The sequence below is a fragment of the Staurois parvus genome, unplaced genomic scaffold, assembly GCF_062004578.1.
Source record: "Staurois parvus isolate SC_StPar_1 unplaced genomic scaffold, SC_StPar_1.0 ptg000074l, whole genome shotgun sequence".
Lineage (NCBI taxonomy): Eukaryota > Metazoa > Chordata > Amphibia > Anura > Ranidae > Staurois > Staurois parvus.
Genome location: NW_028317870.1, coordinates 2,193,401 through 2,208,402, shown reverse-complemented (window position 1 = coordinate 2,208,402; position 15,002 = coordinate 2,193,401). Strand labels below are relative to the sequence as shown.

The window sequence follows — 15,002 nt, the reverse complement described above, 5'->3', positions numbered from 1 at the left end:
AGAATGAGAGAGTTAGAATGAGAGAGTGGATAGGAAAATTATATAGAGAGCCCTCCGCGGTTGTTTTGGTTAATGGAGAGAAGTCGGAACCTATTGGGATGTCCATGGAACAAGACAGGGATGCCCACTGTCCCCATTGTTGTATGTATTATCATTGGAACCTTTACTGGCAACAATTAGGAAAAATATGGACATAAAAGGAATACAGATAGGAGGAATTGAGCATAAAGTGGCAGCCTTTGCGGACGACCTGTTGTTCTATGTGGGAAAACCTAGGAAACTCCCAAATTTAATGAAGAGCTTAAATGATTATGGGGGGGCTATCAAATTTGAAAATCAACCCAACAAAAACTGAGATCTTAAATGTAAATCTTCCAAATAGTGAAAAAGAAAAGATACAAAAAGAATTCCCTTTTATATGGAAAGATGGAGAGATAAAATATCTAGGGGTTAAACTCACTGCTTCATATACGAACTTGTATAAATCAAATTATATCTCACTTTTAAATTAGATTAAGGAGGAACTAAAGAACTAAAGAAATTGGGAGTAGGTAACCCGTCCTGGATAGGGCGCATAAATCTGAAAAAATGGTAATTGTACCTAAAATCATATATAAATTCCAGATGATCCCAATTAAACTGCCGGAGGTTTTTTTCAAGGTAATTAAAAAAATGTTAACAAGATATATATGGAAAAATAAAAAACCTAGAATATCTTATGATTTGTTGAGTAGAAATAAAGAGAAGGGAGGATTGGGAGTGCCAGATTTTAAGAGGTATCATAGAGCAGAATTTATGACTGGACACACAATCCAGAGGGGAAAAGGTGGGTCAAGATTGAAAATGAATTAAGTGGAGTTAACTTGAGTAAAATCATATGGGTACCAGCACAATATAGAGGATTAAAAGATACCACGAGTGTTTATACATTAAATGTTTTAATGGTTTGGGATAAACTGAATAAGCTTATGAAATGGGATTTTAATTCACAATGTCAGTGAGGAACACGGAGTATTTACCTCCAGGTAGGGAGGAGAGCACAGGAAAATGGTTTAAAAAAGAGGATATTCAACTGAGGGATATTATGGAAGGGCAGGAATTGAGAACACTTAAGGATTTGAAAAAGGACAAAAGGGAACTTTTCTTTAAGATAGACGAGTGGAGATATCACCAATTAAAACACTTTGTCGGGAGCCTTCCGAAACCTTTGAGATTGAGAAAGGATTGGAATTTGTTTGATAGGTTGTTGGAATCACGGGGAGATGGGAAACGGGGCACGGCAAAAGTTTATAAGATTCTCACTGAGTTAAACACACACAAAGCCAATGTACATAGTAAAATGGGAAAGGGATTTGGGATTAGAGATAGATGAAGACAAACAGAGGAAAATATATAGACTAACACATGAGAACGTAAGCATGAGAGAGGTGGAGGTAAACTATAAGTGTTTAACAAGATGGCACATTGCACCAAATGTTGAGAATAAGAAGAGTGGGGAGAATACACCAGAGTGTGGAAAGATGGGTACGTTATACCACATATGGTGGGAGTGCCCAAAGATTCAAGGTTTTTGGGAGACAATGGTTCATTTAATTGGGATAATCTCTGGAATGAAGATAGGATTGGATCCAGAGTTGTGTCTATTACATATTACAGAACTATCAGTGAGCAAATACAAGGATTCTGGTATATGGTACTATCTGAATGTGGCAAAGGGTCTGATACCTAAGTTTTGGCATAGCTCAGAGGTGCAGAGAGAAGAGGATTGGGTGGAAAAAGTGAACCAGATATGTAGGATGGAGAAACTGTATTATATGCAAGAAGACAAGATGGGATTATATTACAGGAGGTGGGGAAAGTGGGAAGATTTTGTGTCCAAGGTGAAATATATGAAGCAAAAAAAAAAGAAAAAAAAACAAAAAAGAGGGGCTTAGGTGAGTATTAAGGGGCGGCTGGAGGAGAGCTGATAGTGAAGACTATGACATGAAGTCAAATAAACCTTGTAATGCAGTACTAACTTAAAATTTGTGCAAATAAGCTAAGTAGATTGTTATAATTATCATATCTTATCATATCTGACTTATACAAGAATAAAAATTGAGATTAAAGAAAATGGAAGATGAGAAAGATGATGTAAAGAGGGGGTTGGGTAGAGGAGGAGGGAAGGAGAAGGAAAGAGGAAGAGAGGGGGATGAGTGGTGAGTCAAGAGTTTGTGTACAAGGCTTTCCAAGGTTACCGAGAAGAGGGGGGAAGAGAAGAGGGGAGAAAAAAAGAGGGTAAAGTGTGAGTGGACCCCTCTCATCCCTCATAAATAGTGTGAGAATGTAGCTAATCTTTGAAAGTATTCCCATTGTAACCATGCTTTGGGGAGCAATCCAAAGGTTTCACTTCAGCATGGATCATCTGTTCCTTGGATTGGATCTTGCTCATTTCACATACCCATTCCACCATCAAGAGACAGACCAGTTTATGCCAGTTCCAGGCTATAACAGTCCTTGCTGCAGTGATCATCTGGTTTAAGATATCCTTCCTAATAGATCTGAAAGATCCTGGGATGATCTGTAGCAAAGTAAGGCGTATGTCTGGTTGAAGAGAGGAATCTGTAATTTTGTTATAGATGCAAAAGATTTTTTCCCAGGTGGGGGAGACGAGCAGTGGACAATCCCAGATATTAGACATAGTACCCTCTGCTATTAGGCATCTACAGCAAACATTAGGGTTACGAGGATCTATTGTATGAGGATCGGGGGGGGGGGGGGGGCAGTGATACCATCTAGAGATGATCTTATTACATTTTTGATGTTTGGCTGACATCAACAGTTTGAGTCCGTAGGAGGATCTTGTTCCAGTCCAAAGGAGCCCAGCTCGGCTTCCCATAGTTAGTCTGGCTGAAAAAAGACAAAAGTCCATTCAGTTCAACCATTAAAAAAAAAAAAAAAAGTTATAATCCTACACCCACAGTTGATCCAGAGGAGGGCAAAAATAAAACCCAGCAAAGCATGATCCAGTTTTCTCCCGCAGGGAAAAAAATTCCTTCCTGATCCCCCGAGAGGCAATCAGATATTCCCTGGATCAACTTTACCTATAAATGTTAGTATCCAGTTATATTCTGTGTATCCAAGAAAGAATCCAGACATTTTTTAAAGCAATCCACTGAGCTGGCCAGAACCAACTCTTGAGGGAGTCTATTCCACATTTTCACAGCTCTCGCTGTGAAGAAATCTTTCCATGTTTGGAGATTAAATGTCTTTTCCTCCAGATGTAAAGAGTTCCCCTTGTCCTCTGTGGTGACCTCAGGGTGAATAGCTCTACACCGAGTTCACTATATGGGGAGGGAGTCTATTCCACATTTTCACAACTCTCACTGTGAAGACACCTTTCCGTGTTTAGAGATTAAATTTCTTTTCCTCCAGACGTAAAGAGTGCCTCCTTGTCCTCTGTGATGACCTCAGGGTGACTAACTCTACACCAAGTTCACTATATGAATCCATGCTGTCTGTTGCTTAAAATATTATTCTATGTGGTCTTTTATTAAACTCTCTAGTATCTTTCTAACTATAGAAGTTAAACTAGCAGGTCTATAATTACTTGGTAAAGATTTTGACCCCTTTTAAATATTGACACCACATTGGCCTTACGCCAATCCAGTGGTACTATGCCAGTCATTAAAGAGTTCCTAAAAATTAGAAACAATGGCTTTGAAATGACAGAGCTCAATTCTTTAAGGACCCTTTTGTGTATGCCATCAAGTCAAGGTGCTTTATTCTGTCTAAATATTTTTGGATCATATTACTTGTGAGCCAATGTGGATCATCTGGAGCTTTGTCAATACCATGCCCATTATGAACAAGAGCTCCCCCATGCTCCTTTGTATACAGAGAGCTAAAGAAGGTATTTAATAAATGTTCCTTCTCTTTGTCCCCAGTCACCCATTCTAGATTATTTTTGTAAAGGGCCTACAAGTGCGGACCGGATGTTTTTACTATTAATATATTTGTAGAATTTTTTGGGGTTGGTCCTATCTTTTGCAATCTGTCATTCGTTTTCAGTTCTTGCGGCCTTTTTTTCCTTTTTGCATATCCTGTTATATTCTTTGTAATGTTTAAATGATGATAGCATGCCTTCATTTTTATATTCAACAAAAGCTATTTTCTTATTATGTATAGCTTTTTTAACTTTGACCGTAAGCCACATAGGGTTGATTTTTAGCCTTTTAAACTTGTTGCCCATGGGAATATATTTTGCAGTGTGTTCACATAGTCTTTTTAAAGAACTCCCATTTCTGTGTTGTTGTTTGATGTCAATATTCCCTCCCAGTCTAAGTCTTGGAGAGCAGCTCTCAGCCTTGGAAAATTAGCTCTCTTAAAATTGAGCGGTTTTATTTTTCCAGTATGTGCTTGCTGTTTACAGCAAACAATAAATGAAATGATGTTCTGGTCTCTGCTACCCAGATGTTCTTTTATATGGACATTCTTAATAAGCTCTGCATGGTTTGAGATTACCAGGGCCAGCAGAGCATCATTCCTAGTTGGGGCCTCTATGAACTGTACCCTAATATTGTCCTGTAGTAGGTTTAAACATTTTTGCCCTTTAACTGTTCCTGCAGTACCATTACTCCAGTCAATTTCCGGGTAGTTAAAATCCCCTATTATTATCACTGTCCCAGCCCTTGCAGCCCTTTCCATCTGTGCAAGGAGCTGAGTTTCCACCTCCTCATTAACACTGGGAGGCCTATAACAAACTTCAATGATTATCTCTGTAGTATGCACCCCCATGTGCGGTTCCACCCATAATGCTTCAGCCTCATCACACTCTTCATCAACTAGGTCCACTTTCACGCTCACTCTGAGGTCACTTCTCACATAGAGACAGACACCACCACTTTTCCTATTTATCCTGTCTCTCCGAAAGAGAACATAGCCAGGAATATTAATGGCCCAGTCATGTGAAGAATGAAGCAAAGATTCAGCAATACCAATTAAATCATAGTTCTCTTCATTCACCAAAGCTTCCAACTCACCTATTTTTGCTTGGCAGACTTCTGGCATTGGTGAGCAAACACTTTAATTCATTGACACCTTGTGCACACATATTTTGCATATTTTTTATTTTCATACAAATGGTACCAATTCCACTGGTTGTTTGTAACATGGGAACCTTCTTATCTGTCATAGCCTTCCCCCCTTCTTCCCCTATTCCTCTCACCAATAAGTACCGACCCCTCCCTGATCTAACTACCCCGTTATAATCTAATTCTCCCTCCCCCCTTGGTCCTAGTTTAAATACTCCTCCAGCCTTCCTACAAACCTCTCCCCCAGCACAGCAGACCCCCTTCCTTTTAGGTGAAAACCATCTCTAGCATATAGGCTGCACCCCAATGAAAAGTCGGCCCAGTGCTCTAGAAACCCAAATCCTTCCCTCTTACACCAGGTCTTTAGCCATTCATTGAGTTCTCTAATCTCCCTCTGTCTTTCCTAAGTTGCGCATGGCACAGGTAATATTTCAGAAAATATCACCTTGGAGGTCTTTCCCTTCAACTTGCAGCCTAGTTCTTTAAATTGATTCTTAAGGAGCATCCACCTTCCAAGTATTCTGTCATTGGTTACAACATGGACCAAGACAGCTGGGGCATGCCCAGCTGCTCCCAGTAATTTATCAACCCGGTCCACCAGATTCCGAACCCTGGCACCAGGGTGACAGCAAATAATTTGGTTAAGGCGATCCTGGCGACAAATTATTCTATCAGTTCTTCTGATTATAGAATCCCCTACTACCACCAGCTGTCTAGACCTTCCTTCACTACCCTCACCACCCTCCCAGATGATCTTCCCTCCCGACTGTTAGGGATAGCAGTGACATGCGGGGCTGCCACCCCCATATATTCAGTTTGAGTCAGTAGGAGAAACTTGTTCCAGTTCAAAGGAGGAATCAAGGAGCCCAACTCTGCTTCCCATCTGGTCAAAATTCGTATGTCTGGAAGAGAGCAGGCAGAGAGTGTTTTGTAGACCATGGAGAGGACACGGGTCGGTCGCTGCTTTGCAGTAATGTTTGAAATCTGTCAAACGTCTATGTTCTGGAGAACTACAGCCAGCTTGTCCCCACACAAGGTTCCACGGAGGACTGAGTAGGGAGTTTGCCATTGACCAGAGTCTAGGCAATCCTGGTGTCAATGTTATGCCATGAGAGAAAGGATGGAGCATGCAATGCAAGTTGAAACTCCAGGTTGGAGAACAAAGGAGTCATGGTTTCAATCAGAGTAGATAAGGTTTGCTTTCTAAGAAGGCAGTCCCAGATCTCCAGGTTTAAAGTCTAATATGGGTAAATCATCCAGCAAAGGTCGGAGCTGAGAGGGTACCCACGGAGGTGATTTAGGCTTAAGTGAGACTGTATCCTCTTTCAGGGTCATCTACTGATTGGAGTTGGCATGATGAAACCAGTCCACAATTCTAGTTATAGAGGCTGTGTGCAAGTACAAAGTGAAGTCTGGAAGAACCAGATTCCCCTGTGGGTTTGGCTGTAGTAATGTCGATCTTTGAACTCTGGAGGGTTTGTGGGTCCAGGTGAATTTCCTGTAGGGATTTTCGTAATTGATCTAAAAGATTAGGAGGCAGCAATGAAACTGCTTGCAAGACATAAATCAGTTTCGGTAGTATATCCATCTTCACTGTGTTAATTCTACCTAACCAAGAGAATACTGATCTATCACAGGTTTTGACTAAATGTGTGGCAGTAAGAAAGATCGGGGATTAGTTCAGTTCCAATAGCTCAGAAAGGTCTCGAGGGATGTAGATACTCAGATATTTAATGGCAACTGGTTTCTATTTAAAGGGGAAATTGTTTTGTGGCTGATAGGGAGATATGAAGGGCTTCGGATTTGGCATAGTTAGCTTTGAGGTTACTCAGGGCCCCAAGGAATTCTTGCATGAGGTTTGGAATGGTCACTAAAGGGTTGGTGATGTATAGTAATAAATCAGCATAGAGTGAAATTTTATAGTCCCTATCTTTTAATCTGAATCACTTGAATATTAGGATTATTACGATCGTCTGTAGTCAATTTTTTCCATTACTAGTACGTAAAAGAGTGGCTAAAGAGCACAGCCCTGTTTGATACCATTTGAATTCATGATAGTGTCAGAAAGTAGTCCATGTGTGCACTCTAGCTTCTGGGTTACGGTATAACTCCATAATCTTTTGTAGAAGGTGTGGGCCTATCCCAAGTTGTTTCATGGTCTCAATTAGGAAGTATTATCCCACCCTGTCAAATGCCTTTTCGACATCAATAGAAAGCAGACAGGATGGGATGGAGTGTTTTTGAGCTTGTTCCAGTAGGGTTAAGGTCTTCAAAGTATTATCTCGGGCCTCACGGCCTAACATAAAGCCTGCTTGGTCTAAATGAATATGTGCTAGGAGAATAGGCATCATTTTTTAAATAGTGTTTTTAAAAACTGCTGCACAAATATTGTGTTTGCTAAAAAAAAATTGCAACACACACCATTTTATTCTCCAGGGACTCTGCTTGAAAAATATATTGTTTGGGTGTTCTAAGTAATTTTCCAGCAAGAAAATGCCATTGTTTTTAAATTATACATATGAGAGGCCTGGGGGTCAAGTGGTTAAATCTCAATATGCTTGAACGTATTGCTGCTCTTGTTGTAAGCTAAATTTTACCATTTCTGTTTATCCATCTTATAGAGAAAGTGGTTGAAAGCCTTACAGCAGCCATCTTGGATTTAGTCCAATTGTACTGTAATGAATTCAGTGCTGATTTCCAGACGGTGCAGCATTCTGATCACAAGCAAAGTTTCACTCAAGACTCTTCACTTCTCACCAGTCCCCTATCCTTCACAGTCTATGCTGCACATCGTATCCCCATTGCATGGGCAACCAGGTGAGATAAAGAGAATCTGCTACCTTCTATGATCAGTTTCAATTTGTGACAAAGGAGGCTTTGGCGTTTTGAGGTTTTCAAAGTACATTTCTTTAATAAATTTAAATATTTTTTCACCACTTTTCATGAATGCCAGCATAATACACTACCTTTTTTAGATTTTTAAATCATTTTGGATGACTGGTTGTTTGGTTCAGTAGTTCCACTAATTTATGCCCCCCAGTATACAAAGATGGCCAAAAGGGACAGCTTTAAAACAAACCTACAAGTGTTTCAGAAAAAGGGCTTGGCATATCTTTACTAGCAGACATTGCATACTGGTCAACACCAGTCCAAAAAACTTGTCATAGCTTCACCTATATTAGAATGAAACTTTGCTTCTCCTATATAGTCCTTCTTCATTTCATGTCTTACATGATCCTCGCACTTGATTCCTGTTCATCTTTAGTTCTGCAACAGGTTTCCTCCTTCCCTTGAAAAATTGTTCCAAGATGTGTTCAGTCCGTATTTCTCAGTCTCCCTCTTCTTCCTGTTTGCCACCAGTTCTGACCTCCTGCTTCTTTGACCTCGATCTTGCCTCCTGATTCTGTACTTCATCTAGTTTCTGACACCTGTTGACTGTTGCTGGTACAGTTGGTACTAAAGACAGGGAGCCCTCCACAGCCTATCGCTTCTTGCAGTGTGCTCTGGTGAACAACAAATGGCTCCTTAGATTGTGCGTCTCAACACCCTTTTTCAGCCTACATTAACCTTTTGACCTAGAAAGTGCAATGATATTATGACAGAAATTTTAATTTTATTTACTTTAAAAGGATTTCCCTGGAGTAGGTAACCACAAATTTTTTATTTTTCAAAATTAAACTTAAAGCAGAACATGTGCAATTATATCTTAATTGGACAGTACAGAACATAGGCGGCCTTTTTATACACCATGGGTTTTAGGCATCTGTGCAACCTCAGTAAAACCTTGGGAGCCCTACTCAGACTCAGGAACCCATGCTGTGGGAACAGCCTGTAATGTTGCTTAGGGCACTGGTGTCTGCATGGGTGCTCACCTTGGCACTTAACCCAGGGCCACCACAGGTAGCTATATAGGGCCAAGAGTATGCATACCATGATGGACGAAGCCTGCACTTTGTATACTGTCCACCATCGTGAACAGTTAGGACAGTGTTCACCTTGTTTTTACCGTTTAAAAGGAACTACAGTTGCAAGAAAAAGTATGTGAACCCTTTGGGATTACGTGGAGTTTTGCATGAATTGGTCATAAAATGTGCTCTGAACGTCATCTAAGTCACAACAATAGAAGAACACAGTCTGCTGAACATAATACTACACAAACATTAGATGTTGCCATGGTTTAATTGCACATAACATGTAAACATTCACAGTGCAGGGAGGAAAAAGTATGTGAACCTTTGGACTTAATAACTGGATGACCCTCCTTTGGCAGCAATAACCTCAACCAAACGTTTCCTGTAGTTGTAGATCAGACCTGCACAACGATCTGGAGTAATTTTGGACCACTCCTCTTCACAAAACTGTTTCAGTGTAGCAATATTCTTGGGATGTCTGGTGTGAATCGCTCTCTTAAGGTCTTGCCACAGCATTTCAATCGGGTTGAGGTCAGGACTCTGACTGGGCCACTCCAGAAGGGGTATTCTATGCTGTTGCAGCCATTGTTTTGTTGAATTACTTGTATTTTTTGTGTCATTGTCCTGTTGCATCACCCATCCTCTGCGGAGCTTCAGTTGGCGGACAGATGGTTGTACGTTTTCCCGCAAAATGTCTTGATAAACTCTGGAATTCATTTTCCCATCAATGACAACAATCCGTCCAGGCCCTGAGGCAGCAAAGCAGCCCCAAACCATGATGCTCCCTCCACCATGTTTTACAGTGGGGATGAGGTTTTGATGTTGGTGTGCTGTGCCTTTTTTTCTCCACAAATAGTGTTGTGTGTTCTTCCCAAACAACTCAATCTTGGTTTCATCTGTCCACAGTATATTTTGCCAGTAGTGCTGTGGAACATCCAGGTGCTCTTTTGCAAACTTCAAACGTGCTGCAATATTCTTTTTGGACAGCAATGGCTTCCTCCGTGGTGTCCTCCCATGTACTCCATTCTTGTTTAGTGTTTTCCTTATTGTAGATGTGTCAACAAAAATGTTAGCATGTGCCAGAGATTTCTGTAGGTCTTTAGCTGACACTCTGGGATTCTTCTTTACCTCATGCAGCATTTTGCACTGTGCTCTTGCAGTCATTTTTACAGGACGACCACGCCTAGGGAGAGTAGCAACAGTTCTAAACTTTCTCCATTTGTAGACAGTCTGTCTTACCATGGACACATGAACATCAAGGCTTTTGGAGATACTTTTGTAACCCTTTCCAGCTTCATGCAAGTCAACAATTCTTGATCGTAGGTCTTCTGAGAGCTCTTTTCTGCGAGGCATGGTTCACATCAGACAGTGCTTCTTGAAACCAGTAAACCCAAACCAGGTGTGTGTTTTTTAAGGGCAGGACAGCTGTCAGCAACACATCCAATATCATCACACTGATTGGAGTCAAGGTTGGCTCACTCCTGGCTCCAATTAGCTCTTTAAGCTAGGGCCTCACATACTTTTTCCTCCCTGCACTGTGAATGTTTACATGTTATGTGCAATTAAACCATGGCAACATCTAATGTTTGTGTAGTATTATGTTCAGCAGACTGTGTTCTTCTATTGTTGTGACTTAGATGACGTTCAGAGCACATTTTATGCCCAATTCATGCAAAACTCCACGTAATCCCAAGGGGTTCACATACTTTTTCTTGCAACTGTATGTTTGGAATGTGTTACATCTCAGTAAAAACTTTTCAAACTAGGCACTAAAATTCAACCACTCAGAGCTCAGTCTCAGGTAGATGACACAGCACTGGTTGTATACTTAAAATGCCCCTTCTGCCTAGAGCCCTTATAAGGTACTCTGGCACTTCCTCCTGCCTTTTAGCCCCATGGATTCCTTTAGGAAGGTCTACACCTGGCTTACTTTTGCCAGACATGCTTACTCTATCTCCAAAATTCTTGTAAGAGGGGGATATCCTCACTAGTAGCCATGGTGGGGAGTCAATTCAAAACAGCATGCGAACATTCATTCTACCAAAGGCCTGCTCAACACTCAACCTCAGAGTCATAATGCGCCCCTTGCACTGAAAGCCGTACCTGGTTTTAACACTATTGTCAGCATCCAATTCTAGCTCTAATTCAGGCATGCAAGATTACAGCCTTATTATAACCATCTTTGTCCAGGGCTCAAAAACGCCCTGCAGCTAAACCTACTCCAGTTTCTCAACCAGAATGGGATCCCAAAATGTCAGTCCTAAAAATCACAGGCATAGAAGGGAATGAAGAGAATATTCCGGCAGTATTGGAGGAAGCTGTTGAGGATTTCTCTCCCCCACATTAACACTGTATTGAAGATGGAGCTTCATCCCACAAGCTTGCCAACGTGGAAGAAATCACTGCTTTTGTCTGCAAAAGCCTTGTTTATTGTACAACTTGACTCTCCTCCGTCTTGCCATGCCCCTTTGGGCACAAATAGACCTGCAAAGTATTCTCTGTTCATGAATGGAATCTGCAGTCTATGATGGTTGAGTCACTCTTAAAAGGATTTTCACTCTCCCTAAATTTTTTGCTGAATTCTATCTTGAGGAAACCGTTTGTCAAGAAGTGGGCTGTACATATGGCTGATCCTGCTCTCAGTAACTGTTGATTATGTTTCTTCTTTCAAAGTTTCTCCAGAAAATTTGTGATGCTTCTAAAAGCTCTTTAATCTGGTAGTGCTTGCCATGCAACCAGCTTTAGCTGCTATTTCTGTATATCAAACTGCAGATAACTGGATTAGAACAATGAACAAGCAATATTATCCTGTACTTCAGTGCAGTGCTGTTGCAGCGCAATTGGAGGAACTGCATTTATGCTGTACGTTTCTAATTTCATTCAAATGTGCCTGATCTTATAGCCTAAAAGCTTGGACAATTGAAGCTTCCTGCAAGGCACATCTCACATGTATTCCCTTCCAAGGAAGACTTCTGTTTGAGGTGCTTGACAAATTCATAAGAGGTTACAGGTGGGTAGGTTTTGAAGTTGAAGCCTGGCTAGAGCATACAGGAGCTTGGGGCCCTCACTCCTAAAAGTAGGGCACGTCTGTTAGTTTGCTTTTCTGGGACACAGATGTCCCAGACCAGTGTTTTCAAATGGGTACAAAATAGAGTTCAAAACTCTACCACCTCAACACTTTCTTCTTTCAAATAGGCCAACAACTTCCCAAAGACAATTGGATTTTCAGAATGCCCTGAGCCACCTCTTGTCCCATGGAGTCATTGTGTCAGTACCGCCTCAAGATGGGTTCAAAGGATTCTTTTCAAACCTGTTCACAATACCAAAGTCCAACAGGTGGTATTCATCCTATTCTGGATTTAGAATCCCTCAAAAATTCAGCAAATTCCAGAATTTTCCATGAATTTTGCAAAATGTGTAATTGCCTATTTGAGACAAGGGGAATACATGGCATCCATGGACTTTCAAGATGCCTATCTGCACATTCCCATTTACCCACCTCATCAGCGATTTCTATGCTTTGCAGTGGCAAACAAACACTTCCAGTTTATGGCACTGCCTTTCAACTTGGCCTCTGCTCCAAAGACCAGTGACACCCTTGCTTGCTCTTAGAACTTAAGGCATCTTGTTAAGCTGTCTAAATGATCTTCTCCTGAAGAATTTATGTCCAATGCAGCTCTCAGAAAATATCCACAAGACAATTCAGTTCCTCTAGACCTTTGGCAGGGTGGTTAATTTAAACAAATCTCTCCAGCCTTCCCTTTGCCAGGAATACTTGAGTCTGATCCTGGCCCGCCCAAGAGAAATCCCACAGTGAGATTTGCTATGTTTTGCATTGTATTGTTATTGTTCTATCACATGTTCTGTCCCCCTTTGTAATGTACAGCACTGAGCGAACTATTGCCGCTTTATAAATACTGTATAATAATAATGAGAATTCTACGCCTAATGGTTGCCTCTTTTGTGGCATTACCTTTCACCCAATTTTATTAAACAACTCTCCAACAAAATATTTTCCCAGCATGGAAAAAGCAGATTCTTCCACTCTACTTATTCCTATACAACCAAGCAGGATCTTCCTTATATTGGTGACTCACCGCCTCAGTCTTATCACTGGAAAAATCTTTTCTTACAACTGAAAAGCCCTTACAACAGATGCAGTTTGGCTAGGCTGGGAGGAGTTTTCCTATCCTTGACAGTTCAGGGACCATGTTCAAGAGACGAAACCAAACCTCTCCACATCATCATCTTGGAGCTAAGAGCAGACAGGTTGTCCCTGCAACACTGGACCCTGCTCTGGAGGGACACTCAATCTAGGTGTAGTCAAACAATGCCACCATAGGGACATATATCAACCACCAAGGGGACACAAGTTTGGCTGCCTTGAGGGAAGCAAACCAGATTCTTATTGACAGAAACTCGCTGTCCAGTGATTTTTGCTGTTCACCTCCCCAGGAGCAAAAAACTGTCAGATGGATTATCTCAGCCACCATCGTTTGGATCAAGGGGAATATCCTCTTCAATCAGATGTGTTCAGAACTGGTCTGCCGAAGGTGGGTGATTCCTGATGTGGATGTCCTAGCCTCCAGATACAACAAAAAACTTACCTCTGTTGCCAAAACCAGGGATCATCTAGCTCTTTGCCTCAAATGCCCTAATCCCTTGGTCTTCAGGCTAATTTATGCCTTCCCTCCAGTATGAATTCTGCCTCACCTGCTCCACAATATACAGCAAGAGAGAAAGATGTTGGCACTACGTGCACCAAATTAATCAGAAGAACTTTGTGCACAGACATACTCAGACTTGTAGTAGATGGACCCTGGCCTCTAGCTATCAGACTAGATCTGCTATCTCAGGGCCCTCTATTCATCCTTCTTGCCAGTCTCTAGCTTTAATAGCATGGCTGTTGAAGCCCAAGTATCAATGGATAGAGCGGGTCTCTGAGTCTTATTTTACTTGTTGAAAGCCATAAAAGCCCTTTCTGGGAGGATCTACTATTGTTCATGGAAATCCTTTTTTTTGCCTGATGCCAACACAGGCACTCTCAGTCCTAGAGATTACGCTGTGTCTGCGTTCTGGCCTTTCTACATTTAGGTTTTGACCAGAACTTGGATTTGCTTTCCCTTGTAAAAGCTTTTCTTCAGGGTGTATCTCACATTAAGCCCCCATTGCAGTATCTTGTGCTTCCTTGGGATCTCAGCTTGGTTCTCTCTGGTTTGCAGAAACCACCCTGAACCCATTGGGGATATTTCCTTAGATGACATCTCCTGCGAATTAGCTTTTTTGGTTACTTTCAAGTCTCTCAGATGTGCTTTCTATTGTAAGGAGCCATTACTCATACTTCACAAGGACAAGGTTGTCCTACACCCACCTTTTTTCTCAAGGTGGTATCAGTCTTCCACATCAGTGAGGACACAGTTTTACCATCCTTGTGCCCTGTTCCAAAGCTTCCAAAAGAAAATCTCTCTTTATTGTTTGGACATAGTCAAAGCCATTAGAGTCTACTTCAAAGCAGGGAACACCCTGCTTCCAAGTCCACCATGTTGAGATGCATAAGAATTCTGATCGTTAGAGCTTACATTCTTGAGGACAAATCTCCTCCTGTGCTTTTTTTGTGCCCATTCCACCAGGTTGGTGGGTTTCCTTTGGCATTTTAGCTACAAGCCTGTAGTCTAGTGTGAGGCTGCTACCTAGTCCTCTTTTCATATTTTTTCAAAGTTCCACCAGGTGGATGTCCAGTCTTCTGCAGATGCAGCTTACAGCTACAAAAATCTTGCAGTGGGTCTTTTTTGACCCTTGTTGTTGGACCGGTTGGCACAGTTGTTGCCCACACTTCTAATTCATTGCTGGGGACACCCAAGGGCCTATGAATATTTTCCCTGTATTCTGTACTGTACAGTTAACATAAGAGAAATTTTGACTTACCGGTAAATTCCCACTCACGGAGTGGGGTAGGTTTATAGTTCAGGTGCCCAGGGGACGTGGCCTTGAAAGCGTTGCCAATGCCCAATAACCTGTA

General features: G+C 41.4%; 1 protein-coding gene across 1 annotated transcript in view; it reads left to right on the top strand.

Annotated features, from left to right (window-relative positions):
• Nucleotides 1–15,002, top strand: part of PIK3C2B (phosphatidylinositol-4-phosphate 3-kinase catalytic subunit type 2 beta) — a 343,678-nt gene that overhangs the window by 104,323 nt on the left and 224,353 nt on the right. Inside the window, exon 8 of the mRNA XM_089669402.1 lies at nucleotides 7,694–7,889. Within this exon, the coding sequence (XP_089525528.1) occupies nucleotides 7,694–7,889 (196 nt within the window). The remainder of the gene's footprint in view (nucleotides 1–7,693; nucleotides 7,890–15,002) is intronic.